Source organism: Tenrec ecaudatus, chromosome 1 (assembly GCF_050624435.1).
Source record: "Tenrec ecaudatus isolate mTenEca1 chromosome 1, mTenEca1.hap1, whole genome shotgun sequence".
Taxonomy (NCBI): domain Eukaryota; kingdom Metazoa; phylum Chordata; class Mammalia; order Afrosoricida; family Tenrecidae; genus Tenrec; species Tenrec ecaudatus.
The window spans coordinates 40,756,442-40,772,882 of NC_134530.1; the positions used below are offsets into that span (position 1 = coordinate 40,756,442).

General features: G+C 59.4%; 1 protein-coding gene across 3 annotated transcripts in view; it reads left to right on the forward strand.

Moving 5' to 3' along the window:
* ARHGEF10L (Rho guanine nucleotide exchange factor 10 like) overlaps window positions 1-16,441 on the forward strand; it is a 143,234-nt gene that overhangs the window by 94,677 nt on the left and 32,116 nt on the right. For all 3 annotated transcript variants that reach the window (XM_075551217.1, XM_075551234.1, XM_075551226.1), the window contains 6 exons: window positions 803-918; window positions 1,202-1,329; window positions 1,714-1,814; window positions 10,551-10,672; window positions 14,359-14,445; window positions 15,768-16,000. In XM_075551217.1, coding sequence (XP_075407332.1) covers window positions 803-918; window positions 1,202-1,329; window positions 1,714-1,814; window positions 10,551-10,672; window positions 14,359-14,445; window positions 15,768-16,000 — 787 coding nt within the window. The remainder of the gene's footprint in view (window positions 1-802; window positions 919-1,201; window positions 1,330-1,713; window positions 1,815-10,550; window positions 10,673-14,358; window positions 14,446-15,767; window positions 16,001-16,441) is intronic.

The following is a 16,441-nucleotide window of genomic DNA, read 5'->3' on the forward strand; positions in this document are numbered from 1 at the left end:
GAGTGCCTGCACAGCCTTCTGCTGCCGGTGACTCAGCGTGTGCACCCAGCATCTGGAAATACCAGGCTCCCTGATGGTGGGTCAGCACTTGGGTTGCCGACTAACCTCAGGGTCAGCGGTTTGAAACCACCAGCTGCTCCGAGGAAGAACGATGAAGCATTTTATTCCCAGAAAGAGTTGGAGTCCCAGAAAACCCAGGGGCAGTTCCACCACGTCCTGTAGGGTTGTCAGGAGCCAGAATGGACTCAGAATAGCCACGGCACGGGGATTCCTGAAGAGCTCAGCTTGAGAAACCCTGGTTTCTAAGAACCACTCCCCCGCCCCCGGGCCTGTCCTGATGGTCCTGCCTGTTCTCTCTTGCTGGCCCCTTCGTGCCATGCCTAAGTTTGGATGTCCCCCATCACCGTCCCACTGCCCCAGCATCTTCTGCTGCCGGGTCTTCAGCACCTGGCATAGAGCCTGGGTCCCCTCTGAACACCTTGCCCTCCAGTCTTTCGGAGGCCGCTGGGCCTTTGCATGAACCAGCTCCCCCCTTGGCAGTGCCCATCCGACTCCCGACCCCAAGGAGGCCCCTCAGCTCTCCTAGCCCTTGGGTTCTTAAGTCTTCTGGTTTCCCATGATCCTTGGAGGGCGTGCCCTGTGACTGCCTCTGTTCTCCCAGCCAGGCTGGGAGCTCCCTCAGGGCTTGGCCTGAGCAACGTTTTCTTCCAAATCTCTAGTGCCAAGTCGTCCAGGCGACAGCTCTGGTTTTGGGTCAGCCCCCTCCCCATTCTTAGCCTGAGCCGGTCTCTTATCTGCCCAGACAAGGTGTACCTGGGCCCCCCGCGCCTCTTCCAGGAGCTGCAGGACCTGCAGAAGGACTTGGCCGTGGTGGAGCAGATAACACTTCTCATCAGCACGCTGCACGGCACCTACCAGGTATGTGGTACTCTACCCGCTGCGGCGGGGCCGCCCGCACCCCTTCCTCCTCAAAGACCCCCCTGGAGGTCCGGTGTATGGCCCTGGGTCTGGGCTCGGCCTGCATGTCCTGCAACTCGAGACAGGCTGAGAGGAAGGCTGGAGCATGGGGAGTGGGCTTCCTGCCCGCGTCTGAGGAAGAGGCCCAGTCTGAGGCGCCACAGCCCCCTGCCCCTGTTCTTCTCCCCTTGGGGTGGCCACGTGGCTGCTGGGCCATAGGTGACTTCACTGCCTTCCCCCCCAGAACCTGAACATGACCGTGGCTCAGGACTGGTGCCTGGCCCTGCAGAGGCTGATGCGGGTGAAGGAGGAGGAGATCCACTCGGCTAACAAGTGCCGCCTCCGGCTCCTGCTGCCAGGGAAACCCGACAAGTGAGAGAGGGGCTGCTCCTGGACTGGGCCCCCAGGGAGGCGGGATTGCCCTGAAGGGAGCCACTGTGGGCACCTAGTAGGTACTTATGGACAGATGGCTGGATGGAAGGATGGATGGATGAACGAGTGAACGAGTGATCAGCCTGGTCCTTGCTGGTGCTGCCCAAGCCTGGCTGAGCTGGGAGGACCCCCTTCAAAGGCCGCTCTGGGCAGAGGGAGCCCAGAGCCATTGCTTGGCACAGGACTCTGGTTGTCATGCAATGGAGGTGCTCCACGGCGGGGGTGGGGGTGGGCATGTAGTCTTGGGGCCAGCCATGCGACGGCCCAAGGGGAGGCAGGCCCCGGCACCAGGTACTCAGGCTCCCACCGCCCTTCTCCCCACAGGTCAGGCCGCCCCATCAGCTTCATGGTGGTCTTCATCACCCCCAACCCCCTCAGCAAGATCTCCTGGGTGAACCGGCTGCACCTGGCCAAGATCGGGCTCCGTGAGTAAATACATTCCGGGGTGCAGAGAAGTGAGGCCTGGGGAAGGTGCGTGTGTGGGCGTCGGGGACAGGGGGCTCAGGGGGGCTGTGGGCTGCAGGGAGGTGGCATTCTGAGTTCCAAGGGCCCCGATCTGCTTCATGTGGCCTTGGGTCACCACTTCTCTGTCTGCGCCTCGGTTTCCCCATCCGGAAATGGATGAGGCGACTGGAAGTCCGTCAGTGGCTGCCAGGGGCCGGGGCGTGGAGAATGATGAGTGGCTGCTGAGGGGCCTGGGTTGGCTTTCTGCTGGAGGGGCCTAATGAGGCCTTTCTAAGAGCAGACGGTGGCGTGGCAGCCCCCACAGACCACGCGGAGACCAGGGAAGGGCCAGCCTTGAAAGGCTGGAGTCTTGGTGGATGCGTTAGATCTAAATAAACACCTCACCCTCCCATTCCCCAATGCTCAATCAAGAGTTTTGGAATTGTGACCCTCCCCACCCCCCCACCCCCAGGACAGCGCAGTCCTGGTGAGCATTTCTATTTACACCATCTTTAGTGCTTCGAGGCAAGTCTGTTGTGAACATTCAAGGCCCAGAGAGGTGCAGGACTTACCTCCAGTCACACAGCAGGAAGGTGCAGAGCTGGGGCTCAGAGGCTGGGCAGCCAGCCTCCTCCAATGTCACTAGATTCCCAACTGGACAGGTCCAGCCAGTCGTAGGATCATTGTTTGATTTTGGTTGTGTCTTTGGTACAATCTTTTTATACAATCGTATGTTTCTAAGCATCGCTTCCATATTTTTTGGAATTCAGCAGGGCCCTTCATCCCAGGCTCCCGTGAATGCAATCTGTATTGGAGTCTGTAGTAATGCTGGCATGGGATGTAGCAATGGTAAGAGCAGGCGCCCTGGCCCTGAGGAGCGCACAGTTCAGAGAGCAGGCTGTCACCGGGTCAGGAGCAGATGTGGGGAGAGCTGGTGGCGTGGTCACCGTGAAGCTTGCGGGCAGATGGAACTGCCACAAATGTGGGGGTCGGGAGTGGGTGTCAGAGAAGGCATCTGGGAGGGGACAGGGAAATGGCGATCTGAAACTGCACGGCCACCTGGGGCAAAGTCCTGCAGGTGTGGGGAACAAACAGCACGTGCCAAGGGCCTGGGGTGAGGACATGGAGACCAACGTGGCCAGAGCTTGTAGCAGGGAAGCTATGGGAGTGGGTTTTCCGGGAAGCTAGGGTGTGCTGTGTGGGATTTATTCTGGGCTCAATGGAGAGCTCCTCACTGTAGTATTTCAAGCTGACTCAAGTCTGGATCCTCTTACCCTTTCAGGAGACCCTTATGGCTGCTGTGTGTATAGGTGGTGGTGGTGTTGGATGTGGGGAGGGGGGGTAGGAGTGGAGGCTAGGCAGTGCAGGAGGAGGAGGCTGGGATCTGAGGAACGAGGCCCAGGGGCAGACCCTCTTCAACCTGATGCTGGTGTCCTTCGTCTGCTCCGATGCTTCTGGGTGCCCGTGTCCTCAGAGGATGGGGATAGCCACTCAGGGGCTGAGGCGGAGGCTGCCCAGACCTGCAGAGGACTATGGGAATTCCACCTTCAGGATGGCCAGACCCCAACCTCACAGTGCCCCTCCTCACTGTGTGGACCCAGGGCCCTGTGTGAATGTCTGCTTTCAGAACCAGAGCCACTTGGCCCAGAGGGGCTTGGGGCGGGATGCACGCTCACTGCAGGACACATTCTAAGGGAAGGGGAGTCCTTTAGAATCTTGATTGATTGCCTAGGGTCCCCTGGGGCTTGAATAATTTGTTCCTTTTATTTTTCAAGGTTTTTTAAAAAAAATCTGCAGTGTCTGGTTATGGGGTTGGGGGTGTTAATATAAGTCTGTTAGAAATACGTTAAGAACATTTATTCACAAAGGATGCTCTTCCTTTAACTGCTCCCCCCTTGTCTCGTTGTGACTACTCATTCACTTCTGTGGGTGGAGATCTTCATTCTAGGTGGGGCAGGGAGCCTAGGACTGGGCTGTGTGGAACAGCTCTGCCCTGTGGCAGGGTGGGGATCCTGGGGAGTGTGGGGACCACCGCCGTGCACGGTCCCAGAATCCCTGTTTTCCCTCCTGTTGGTGAAAGGGGTGGGCTGACACCCACAGTGCTGTCTGGGCTTGGACTTTGTGATCTCGGGACCCCCAGGGTAATGGAGCCATGCTCCTGGGCTCAGCTCTCGCCCTGCCCCGTCCCTGCTCTGTGGCCACGACTGCAGGATTCAACCTCTAGATGTTGTGGAGGCCTAGTCTGTGGTCAACTGTGGACCTGAGGGTTGGCGGTGCACTCACCCAGTCGACTGTGCCGCAGAAGAAAGCCCTGGTACGATGTGTGCATCCTGAGCACTGCTGAGGAAGGCCGGCTCGGGGGGCCGGCATCACCATGAGTTGGCAGCGACTGGGTGGTAGTGGGTTTGGCTTTAGATACCAGCTTCAATGCTTAATCTGAGAATGGGGACAAGGAGGGGCTCCTTGGTCCAGCCTGGGGTGGTGGTGGGCACAGAAGGTGCCAGGAGAGCCAGCCCCTGCTGCCTGCTTGGCTGTGAGGGAAGTTCTGGGACAGATGTGTGTGAAGCCACCCGCAAGCCCCCCCTCACAGCTGCTCAGCACAGGGACCTGCTGGCCAAAGCCCCAGAGTGTGAGTGGGCATGACGGGCCTTGGAGGCGGCTCAGGGAGGAAGGGACGAGCCCTGGGCTGTCCACCTCGGAAAGGACTGGCTGGGGACACAGCACAGCCAGAGGAGGGCTTGGCCAGGTGCTGCTGGGGGGCCCACGGGCAGTAGTCCTTGGTAATGGACTAGTGGGGTCCCCTCTTGTCACCGCCCACAGGGCACCAAGTTCACTCTGAGCAGGACGGCACCCCACGGGGTTGTCAGTGCAGGCAGCTTACCAAGACTTTCTTCCTGTGCCCCTCTGCGTGGACTCAGAACTCCAGTCTTCTGGTTGGCATATGGGCATACCAATCTCTGCCCTGCCCCAGCACGTGGGCACATCATTAACAGCAATTCCCTTTGCTGCTGCAGTGGAGAACATACTCAGCTGAACACACACCCCTTCAGCCATTCCTGCATGTCCGCCTCAGGGACCCTTCTCTCCCCACTCCTCCCCACAGACACATAACAACCCCCTTCCCCTCCCCCTCCTAGCCAGGAAACAAACTCCCAGCTGCGGAGTCGATGCTGACTCACGGCGACCCTGGAGGACGGGGTCGAACTGCCCCTGTGGGTTTCTGAGATGGTGACTCTTCATGGGAGTAGAGAGCCTCGTCTTTCTCCCTGGGAGCGGCTGGCGGTTTAGAACTACTGACCTCGGGGTTAGCCGCTCCATGTGTGACTGGGGCTTCCCACACATTCACTCACGGCCTCCCAGCCTCCCATGCGATCTTTCTAAGGAGTTGCTGCCCGTTTGGCCCCAGATGGCGAGATCTTAAAGGCAGACGTTCTTGTCTACTTCAGCCAAATGACTGTTTGGTGGTCAGAAGGTTTTGGCTCATGGATGACCTCGGTGCCCGTTTGTATGCTGGGCACTAGGCTTGCCCCTTCCGTGCCTCACAACTGCTTCAAAGGGTGGGGACGACTCTCCTGGCTTTGCAGACCTGGCAGCAGGCTCAGAGAGGCACGTCTCCTGCTCAGCCTTGCACAGCGGGCCTGAGGCCGACGTGGGATTTGCCTGTTCTCCTTAGCAGTCAGCCCCACTGGCGGGAGGGCTTGGGGGAGCCACGGGGCCCCCTCGGCCCTGGTGTGTCAGTTTCTGTGCAGAGGGCATGGGAGAACATCTCAGGGTGCTAAATAAGCCCCCGTTTAATGTTCGTGAGGAATCTCTGTCATCCCATTGTCGGCGCCAGCTCTTAATGTCGCTGATCCCAGGCGGGCTTTCACTTTTCAGTGGAAACAGCCTTCTAATTTGGTCTCAGCCGCTCGGGTTTTGTGGCGGGAACAATGGCCGTGGCAGATGGGGAGCAGCAACTCCATTTCCTTTTAACGTCCCCAATTGCAGGCAGCGAAGGCACCATCTGGATGGAGAAGCTCGGATCATTACAATGTATATATAATAATCAATTGCCAGCACTTGATGGGCTCTGGGTGTGAGGGGGTGGAGGGGAGCAGCACCTGAAATGAGCTGGGGCGGGTGGGTGCCGCGGTGCAGGGCAGGGCAGGGGAGTCAGGCTGCACTCTGAGCCCAGGCGAGGAACCGCAGGGTGAGTGTGCTTCAGGGGGGCTCCGTCTGGCTGAGGCAGTTCCTAGAGAGCACCCCTCAGGGAGGGAGGGGCTCTTGCGCGTGTGCAGGGCCTTGTCTACGGGGCTGCTCGTGGGTCCTGATGGCTGGCCCCATCCACAGGGCGCATCCCCGCTGCCACGGCCACAGAGTTGCAGGCCCTGCCACAGGGCGCCCCACAGGACCTGTCTTGAGCCTCTGCTTCCCAGCTGTGCTATGGGGCTGGCCTCCCTGTGGTGCCTGTGGAGGATCCCTGGTGGCATTGTCCGGAAAGGCCGGCAGTTCAAACCCACCAGCCGCTCTGCAGGAGAATGTTGAAGCTGTCTGCCCTGTCCAGATTATAACTGTGGGCACCCTGCTGAGGGCCACCATGAGTTGGGATCAACTCAGTGTCTGGGGAGCTCCTGGGTGGTGTCCATGACTGCTAGCAGAAGGGTGGATGTTGGGGCTCACCCAGAGGTAGTGCGGAAGAAAGGCCTGGCTTTCCACTCGTGCATAGTCAGCCCCCGAAAGCCCCGGGGAGCAACTGTCCTGCTCTGACAGAGTGCACAAATCACTAGGAGTCTGACCTGGCTCTGACAGCTGGGCTGGAGGTGCGTCCAGTTGTGCAGGTGGAAGGAGGCAGCGTGCGGGACAGGCTATGTGCCCTGTCGAGCTGTGCACACAGGGCCAGTCAGTTGCAGTGATGCCCACGGTGCAGTGCTGGGCTGGCCTTGGCCTGCTGGTCTCCCCACATTGACTCCTTCACAGTGGTGGCAGGGCCTAGCTTGTCTGGGTCTCCCCCGCTGGTCTCCAGGGTGCGGAGAGCCTGACCCCCAGCCTGACCCTGCGCAGCAGGGGTGGTTGTTAGTAGGGAAGACCCGTCCAGAGGCCCCAAGTGGCCGGTGGGCACTCAGTGGATTGAGCTGACCCTCGCTCAGGCAGGCCGTGTGAGGTGGCCGGGAAGGCGGTTGTCCCCTTGGCAGAGCTCTAGGTCCCGGGCCACATGGCACTGCGTCAGTGGTCACTCTCACCCCTTGTGTTCCGCTCTGTCCAGAAACCCTGGCCTCCCAGCCCAGCTACCTCCTCCCGGTCATTCAGGTGACCTGGCCTGTGTCCTTGGACCTTCTGACGGAGCAGGCCCCCTGGAAGAACGTGAAGAGTGCTACTTTGGGAGTCCGGCCGAGCTGCCTCCAAAGCAGACCAGGCGACCTAGCCAAGTCCCCCTTTCCCTCTGAACTGTCTCCATTCGGTCACTGTGGCCATCCATAGCCAAACATCGCCCCTCCAGCTCTTCCAGAGTCCAGTGCCGTGACAGGGGTCACAGCCTTCAAGGCGGATGGCCCTGTTCACCCTCCTCTCCCGAGTTGTCCCTCTTCCGTTAGCCTGAGCTCACCATCCCCCAAGGTTCCCATCTAATCTGTGGGATTACTATCGCCAGTTTGGTCCCATATAGATGGTCCTTCGGGAGCCATGGTGGGGCTGTGGGTTCCGTTTGGGCTGCTGACCGCCAGTTCGACTGTTCAAACCCACCAGCTGCTCCTTCAAGTAAAGACTTGAAGTCTCAGAAGCCGACATTGGGAAGCCAGGGGTCGGAATTGAATCAGGGACAGCGGGTTAGCTATCTTTATGAGCACAGTGCTCAGGGCCACCTTCTTACTAGTTAGTGAAGTGGCCTGAGCCCTGGACTGCCGTCCACAGGCTGCCCAGTGAAGCTCCCCCGCCGCGGCTCCGCGGGAGAAAGATGGAACCCCATGGAGACGCTGTTACTGTGGGTTGGAATGGCCTTGGCCGCAGTGGCTCAGGCTAAACTCCTGTTGGCCGTTAAGGAATAGTCTTGGCCTAAGGTTTAAAGAAACTGTGAAGTCGTTTCAGGGGCGCATCCATCCTCCTGGGCTTCAGACAGGATGGAGTCTATGAGCATTTTAAATTCTGCTCTGCATTCCCTCCCTTTGACCAGGGCTCTTTGTGGAACCCTTGGTCTGCAGGCGCAGTCAGGATGGTGGGGCACCGTCCGGTTCCCGGGATTTCTTGGCAGAGGACGCAGTTATCCGTGGCGGCAATTAGCTGCACATTCTGTTTCCTGACTTCTCCTCTCCTTTTCCCTCCGCTGCTGCGGCTGCATAAGGACCAGTGGTTGAGCCTTGGGCGGCTGCTTGCAGGATTTTACGTCCCCGGGCGATACGCAACACACTGTGAGGTAGACCAGAAACACTAATCGTGTGATGAGGTCAACTGATGGGTGTGTCCCATGGATTTGCCACCTTCAGCCTCCAAGCCAGGGAACCCCATCCCAGGAGTTACTTGGTTGCACATAAACGGCGTCAGCCGCTCGCTCCTCTTTGGTTCTGTTTTCTGGTGGTGGTGGGGCCTCATTACTGCAAATGTATCTATCACACACCTTTTTAAAACTACTGTGAATCAAGTGAAGTTTATCACACAAGGTTTGCCAATGCAACTCTTTTATAGGTGTTCAACTCATTGGTGGCAATTACAGCACGCCTGCCCTCACCTCCCCTTGCTACCTGACCTTTCCCGTGACATCCCTTAGTCAGTCATCTACTACCTAACACGCTGTCGTACCTGTTAACCGCTGTGACGTAGCTTCCGGATGGGGTTCCTGACTGGTGGACCCTGTGTGCGCTGAGTACTGCACTGCCTGGAAGCAGAGGGCCACAGTGGTCTCCGCCAGGTGCCAGGTGCCAGGTGGTGTGGAGCGGGGATTGGAGTGAGGTCGACGCACAAGATGCTGTTGAAAGTCTCTGCACAGCCCGTGAGCAATACGACTTTCCCATTACCGTTACCTCCCCGCTTTCTCCCTTTGCCTCTCCCACCAACAAACTCCGGGCTCCACCATCTTTTATACATGTATAAGTATCAGTAAGGTCATACACTATCTGGTTTCTGATTGGTTTATTCCGCTCAGCATAATTTTTTCAGACTGTTCATAGCACAGTAGGAATTCATTTCCCATTCTGCCGTACGGATGGGCTCATTTTATTCATCCCTTTGACTGTCGATGGGCATTTGGGTTCCTCCCCTTTTGGGTGATTGTGACCAGGGCTGTGGTGAGTGCTGGTGTAGGAGCCACTGCCTCTCTGCTTCTGGCGCCCGGGTACAGCGGGTATAGACCGAGACGGGAGTTGCTGGGTCAGGTGGCAGGTAGCTCTGTTCAGTTTGCTGAGCCAAGGCCACTCTGTTACTTGCAGTCCCACAGGCAGTGGGACTCCCGTCTTCCCACACCCCGAGCTGCATCTGCGTCTTTAACTCTTGGCGGCCAAGTTTCACGTGTCACCCGTTACTCGGTTCTTGGTGGCTCTACGGCCGCTGAAGACATTGCTCCCAGCTGATGGCTTGACTCGTCACTCCCCCCACCCCCGTTCAAGTCTTTTGATGCACAAAACGTTACGGTGTATATGCAGTCCCATCGATTTCTTTTGTGTTTTGGTTATGGTGTTTCATTATTGCAAACGTGGCCTGGCAGCATTGCCCCTGCTGGTCCTTTGAAGAAGTGTATGGTTTTAGTGGTACCTTTAGGTCTTTGATCCATTTTGAATTCATTTTTAGGTTTGGTACGAGGCAAGGATCCCAACTCTTTTTTTCTGCATGTAGAAATCCAATTTCCTGGCATCATTTATTTAAAAGGCTTCTTTCCCCAGTGAGGGGGCTCAGTCTCCACGTTAACAATCAGTTGACCATAGATGCATGGGTTCCTTCTTAGGCACTTTAATGCACATGCTGCGCACCTCCCTGGGGACTTGTGGTCGGCGCAAGGTGGTTACGGCTGGCCGGCTAACTGCACAGTCAGCAGTTTGAAAACGACATATGCCCGGCAGGAGAGAGACCAGGCTTCCCACACCCCATCAAGAGTTGCAGTCTCAGAAACTCTTGGGGGGCAGCTCTAGCCTGTCTTCCAGGGTTGCTGTGAGTCAGGGTTCGCTGTATGGGAGTGAGTTTGGAGTTTGGCTGGACTTGGGACTTGGGAGAACCTCTGAGTCAGATGGCTCCCTAGATTTGAGGGTTACCTCAGGGGACTCGAGGTCACCGCCGAGGACAGGGCCCTGTCAGCGGAGGTGTGCTCAGTGTCGTCGTCCGTGTCTGGAACCAGTCTCCCATCCATGGTTTCACTTGATCCCCACCACGGCTGGAGGAGGAGGCAGGGGTCTGTCTGCGTCTTGTAGAGCTGGCCCCTGGATGATGCCGGACTAGCAGAAAGGTCGCTCGTTTGAGAGCATCCACTGGTGGTGCAGCACGAAGTCCTGGCCCCTTCGCCCAGGAAATCGTCCCCTGGAAAGCCCCGTGGAGCACGGGCCTGCCGTGATACACACAGCTTTCCCCGGGAGGTGGACTGGACTCAGCAGCACCCCAACTGGTTTCCCCAGGTTGCATGCTGCTGTCGTGACTCCCGGCCTGTCTGGAAGGAGTCTGGGCGTCATCGAGTCCGGGTCACCGTGCATGCCTGGAGGGATACTCCCTGCCTGTCAGGAAGGCCGTCCCCTGACTGGCCGCACGCCCCCTCCCTCTTGCTGTAGGGGAGGAGAACCAGCCGGGCTGGCTGTGCCCCGAGGAGGACAAGAAGAGCAAAGCCCCCTTCTGGTGCCCCATCCTGGCCTGCTGTGTCCCCGCCTTCTCCTCCCGGGCCCTCAACCTGCAGGTGAGTGGAGTGGGTCTCCTCCTTGCCTGGAGAGCCCTCTGTTGGAGAGAGCCAGGCTCAGGTCTGGCTCTGTGACTCCCGGCGGATGGAGCTGATGGAGCCTTTGTGCGTGGCCAGGTGCCAGCTCTGCCACCGAGCAGCAGGGCTATGGGGCCTCACTAGATGGCAGCGACCTGAAGGGTTGAGGGCAGGACTCCAGCGCAGAGGATGCCAGAGGGGCCGGGCCCAGCCATGCAGGCTGGACCACAGCACTGGGCAGGAGCCCCTCACGTGCACCGCCCCAGCCCCAGCCGTCATCGCCGTCCCAGCTTCGCGGGGCGGGGCCAGGTTCTCTTGTCGCCGTAGGGCAGACGTCCTCTTGCACGGGGAGGGAAGCCAGGCTCAGACAGGTGGCACGATTTTGCACAAATGACATGGCTGGGAAGGGGAGGGCCGAGGCAGGGAACCCGGTCTTAACCACGTGATGGCCAGTCCTGGCCCAGCTCAACCCTCCATCCAGGGTAGCCATCTGCCCCCGGCCTCTCCAAGCAGATTAGCTCGCTCAGCTCCTGTGGGGAGAGCAGGTGTGGTGACTGTTGCCATTGGCAGTGGCCTTGTCTGGTGTGACCTCTTGGCCACCACGTGCACAGCAACATGAGGTGCTGCCTGGCCTTGTCCTCCCTCCCTGCCCCTCCTCCCACTGTCAGCCTCTTGGAGCCCGTTGTCTCCCTGAGGGCTTCCCTCACCTTTGATGTCCCCCCTCCCAGCCCCCAGCTCACCAGACATGGTGGCCCCTCCAGTGACCGGTCTGTCCTGTCCCGCTGACCTCAGGGTCCTGAGAGAGTGAGTCCCAATCTGTGCTCTGTAGGGTAGTCCCAAAGCACATCTCCAGGCCTTTCTTCCAAGTCTCTTTCAGTCTGGAAGCTGTGCACTGTGGGCGACCCTACTGGTATTTGAAGTGCCTGTGACATGCCAGCCATCACAGTGTGACACACTGACAGATGGGCTGGGCCAGATAAGCCCCTCAGGGACATGCTGACTGCCCGGGGCTCCAACCCGCTGGAAGGACAGACTCCTGAGATGGGGGTTCCCAAGGCCCAACCGAACCGTGGGTCACCTTGGGCTGGGCTGTCACTCTAGCCACAGGCTGACTCGGGGGCTCCGTGTCGGATTCTTGGCATTGAGCCTGGCTTATGGCCAGTGTTCTGCCAACAGCCATCATAATAAATAACAACAACAGCAATACTAATAACCACCATCAGGACAGGAGCAGGAACAGCGATGCTCTTGGTAGTGGCAGCAAGCCCTTCTGAGAGGTGCCGGGGACCAGTCTCTCCTCTGGCTGGACCATGCTGCTCTCAGAGGCTGGTGGGCAGGAGCCCCCCACCCAAGCTGAGCAAGGCTATCAGAGCCGGGGTCGTCCTCGCCCAAGGTTACCCTGAAGCAGCCCTGCCCCTCCTCCTGCACCCGCCTTGTCCTCCTCCCAGGGGCTTGGCTGGGGTGTGCCCACACCATGGCCCATCCCAGCTATCTCCGGGCAGCAGTGCAGACCCTGCCCTCTTCTGCACGTCTCAGGGTGTCGGGCCTTTGCAGGGCCAGGACTGCTTTGTGACTGGGGGACGCCTGCTGAGTGCCTGTTGAACACGGACCAGCCACGGCGGCTCCCCATGGCCCTCGGGGGAAGCCAGAGCCCATTCAGCAGGGGTGGTGCCTGGCCGGAGTGCCCCCTAAGAGAAGGCTACCCCAGGAGACGTCTGGTGGGGAGTGGGTGTTCCCTGGCCATGGGCTGCCTAGGGAAACAGGGTGCAGGCTGAGTCTGGACAAGCCAGGTCCAGGCAAGCACGACCCCAGGGCTTCCAGAAGGAAAGTGCTACTCAAATGGGGTGCTGTCGCCCACCTGGCACTCTGGGGACAGGGCCCTTTAGTCTCCTCCTGTGGAGATCTCTGGGCCAGAGCCATGCAGGCTGGCTGCCCCCTCAGTCCTCTGGGCCCTATGCCTAGCGTCTCTCTCCACAAGGGGCCCGTGGGACCCCTGGGATGCCTCGCAGTAAGCACGTCCCAGCTGACTCGTCCTAAGACACCCTCATCTCTTTCCTTCCGCCTGTGCCTGCTTCCTGCCCCGGAGAGGGAGAGAGGTGTCCCTCAGCCCTGCGCTGGCAGCATGTCAGCCAGGACCCTCGGGGGCCCAAGGCCTGGCCTCATTGCCCCGGGGACCGCCAGGCTCCCCAGGGTGAGTGAGAGCCCACCGACCAGCACCTCTCCCAGTGTGTTTGCATTCCTGTCCACTCAGGAGGAGGGGTGCCGGGCTCACTCCTCAGTGACAACAAGACCAGGGGCTGAAGGAAATGGTGCTTCTCTCCCTGGGGCTGCTGGTATCCGGCCTCGGGCCTGTTCTGTCCACGCCAGCCACACCAGGCCTCCAAGCCTGGGGGAGAAGCTTCGAAGTAGCAGCACTGGCTGGGGTCTGAGTCTGGCTTGGCCACGTCTGAACCATGCGATTGGGGGGGTGGGGTGGGGGTGTCTGTCTCGGCGACTCCGCTGTGCCTTCAGTGTGCAAGGCACGGTGACCCCAGCGGCTCCCTCCCACCATGTCTATGCTCCTCCTATTGTGTCGAGCCCACCCAGGTCAAGAATGCCAACCCTGCTGCCCCCCAGCCGAGTCTGCTGCCCGGTGACCCCGTGTATCAGAGGACAGCCAGGAACACCCGCTCGGAGCCTCCACCTTGCCAAGTTCCAAACGAGGTGGCTGGCCGAGGCGACCTCCTTGGCCATCTCCCCGAGGACTTGGGAGGCCAGTGTGGGTGATCCAGGCTCGGCCCCACATGGTGCCGTAGAGGGATCTACATCGGGCTGCCTCACTCCCAGCTGCCCTCGGGAGGACGACGAGGCCATCTGCCCCACAGTCTCGGAAACCCACAGGGCCAGTTCTGCTGTCTTCTAGCGTGGGTTTGGCTTTAGGCCCTGAATAGGCTTCCCTTTGGCTCCAGCAGAGGGCAGCATCTGCCTGGCAGAGGGGCCCTCCCTCCCCAGGTGCGCCCTCCAGCTGGTCCCGGCCTTCTGGAAGGCCAAGGAAAGATTCAGGCCCTGCCACAGACAGACAGATTGGCCGGGCAGGTGTAGCCCAGGGAAGCCACACAGCTTGGTGTGGGGGCAGCTGGTGGCCCTCAGACATGTGGCCAGTGTCTTCCACACCCCGGTCACAGACAGAGTCCCTGAACCTCCTTGCCCGGCCCACACCACCGCCTGCTCTCTGGTCTTGGCAGGCTCCCTGCTGGGGTCTGGTTTTAGCAACTCCTGCTCCTGAAGCCAAGGGCGCTCGGAGTGCTGGGTACAGGCCAGCTGTCCCTCATGGACGAGGGCCGCCAGGTGCCTCTCTGGGCCTCGCCTTCCCCGTCTGCATAACAAGAGCTTGTGTGTCAGTGGCTTTCAACGCCTCTGACCTTGAAGTCTCCCACTTACAAAACCCCTAGGAGACCCATGCAGGCGTCTTCACGCTGGGAGTTTCACAGAGGGTGATAGTCCAGGGACCCAGGCACCACGGTGACTTCCCAGACCCACTCCCCCACACACCCTGAGATTCTTATTCTGTACCTAAACCAAGTTCAAGAATAGACAGGGGTCGGGGGACAGCAAGGGGGTGTCAAAGGTTGGCTTCTCAGATGCTTCAGCAGGTAACCTCCCGTGTGCTGTCTTGTCTGTCCTCGCAGCTGGGCGCCCTGGTCCACAGTCCTGTCAACTGTCCCTTGTTGGGCTTCTCAGCAGTCAGCACCTCTCTTCCACAGGGCTACCTCTGGGTGAGTCACCCCTGTGCCCAGCCAGGGATTCTGGCCCTGAGGAGAGGAGCTGGGAAGGGCGCTGGGGAAGGCCACCTGCCTGCTGTTCTTACCTCCACTCTGCCCTTAATCGTGCCCCCACCTCCAGCAAGGTCTTCTTGGGACCTCGGTGGGTGCCAGGCATTGTGTTTGGAGTTGGGGATGAGGAGGGAGGGAGAAGCAGCAGCCAGGGAACCAAGCGGTGCCCGCAGAGCCATGAGGACATGGGTCATCACGGAGGTTGCCGGGGCAGGAAGGAGGGCTCAGCACCGCTCTCAGGTGGAGGGTCCAGTTCACTTAATGGCTTTTGGGTGCCCAGCAAAGCCTTTCTCAAGTCAGGTGGACGCCCCTGCCACACCTGCGGGGCTCAGGCTGTGCCCTTCTCCCAGAGGAGTCTGCCTCACCCCTGCTCTGGCCACCTCCAACCCCTGCTTATTCCTGACTCCGGGCACACAGGCAGAACTCCAGTGTGTAGCCTGTGTCCCTTCTGAGGGTGACTTGTTTCTCTCTGTGTCCTTAATGTCGCCTATATTATTTGTTTCATCTGCCCATCCATCCACCCATCCATCTACCTGTCCATCCGTCCATCCATCCATCATCTGTCTGACCATCCATCCACCTACCCACATCCCCATATATCCATCCTCCATCCATCCACTCATCTATTCATTCATAGATCCATCCATACATTTATCTATCCACCCATCTGTCCTTTAATCCACCCACCCACCCATCCATTTGTCCACGCATCCATCCATTACTTATTTACCCATCTTTCCTTTTTTGCTTTTCCAGTCTTCATCCCTTCCTTTCTCCCATCCATCCATCCATCCATCCATCCACCCACTTATCTTTCTATTCACCCTTGCCTCCTTCATCTACTCCTTCATCCACCCTTCTTTGCTTTCCCCCCACTTTCTCCTCCTTTGTGTCCACACATCTGTCCATCCGTCCACCTATCCCTCCATTCAGCAACTCTATACTCAGTGACTGTCATGTTTTAGATACTGGATGGACAGTGAACAGGACAGATCAGGACCCTGTGAGGTAGCAGTGCAGAGGGTCACTCCTTATTGGTTGCACTGTGCCCCGAGACCAGGAAATGGAAGCCCCTGCTGCTTTCCTGTGGGTCTGAAGCTGACTTGTTGCCATGGCAGCGGGAGACTGAAGGTGGGGGTGAGAGATGCGGGCAGGCAGGAGAGAGACCATACCTAATACCGAACCCCAGAAGCAGGCAGACACATTTGGGGTAGAGTCCCCCCGGGGTCCTGTCTGCTCTGACCTCTCTGGGCCTCTACTCCCAGGTTGGCGGCGGGCAGGAGGGCGCAGGGGGCCAGGTGGAGATCTTCTCCCTGAACCGGCCCTCGCCCCGCACCGTGAAGTCCTTCCCCCTGGCCGCCCCTGTGCTCTGCATGGAGTACATTCCGGAACCAGAGGAGGAGGAGGCGGCGGGCGAGAGCAGAGACCAGAGCCCGCCGGCAGCTGACCCCTCGGCCACAGTGCACCCAACCATCTGCCTCGGGCTCCAGGATGGCAGGTGAGGGCTCAGAGGAGGGGCCGTGAGGGCCACGTCCAGGGTAGTGCTTGGGGCGGAGGTGGTGGTCTCTCTAGCTTCCCTGACTCCTTGTCTCCTACCCGCATTCCTTGCTGTGGTTGCTGTCACAGCAAGATGGGGCTGGAGGGGCCCAGGGTGTGACCCAGAGTCCCAGGAAGTGCAGCCCGAGGCTCCTTCCCTGAGCTGCGAGTGTGGAGGGGAGTCACCGCCTTGGTATCCGTTGTGCCTGGGTTGGAATCACAACTCTGACCTGACTGCCTGGATACTGGCAGATTCCAGCCCCTGGAGCCTCCGGGTTCCACCTGGGAGAGTCACCAGCACCCTGGCCGAGCAGTACTTCCCCGTGGGGGCTGGGGACCCCTTTCTGGCCCAGGGAGGTGCTGCTGGTGTGAGGTGGGGGTGGGGCTGGGGGGAGGGTGGTTC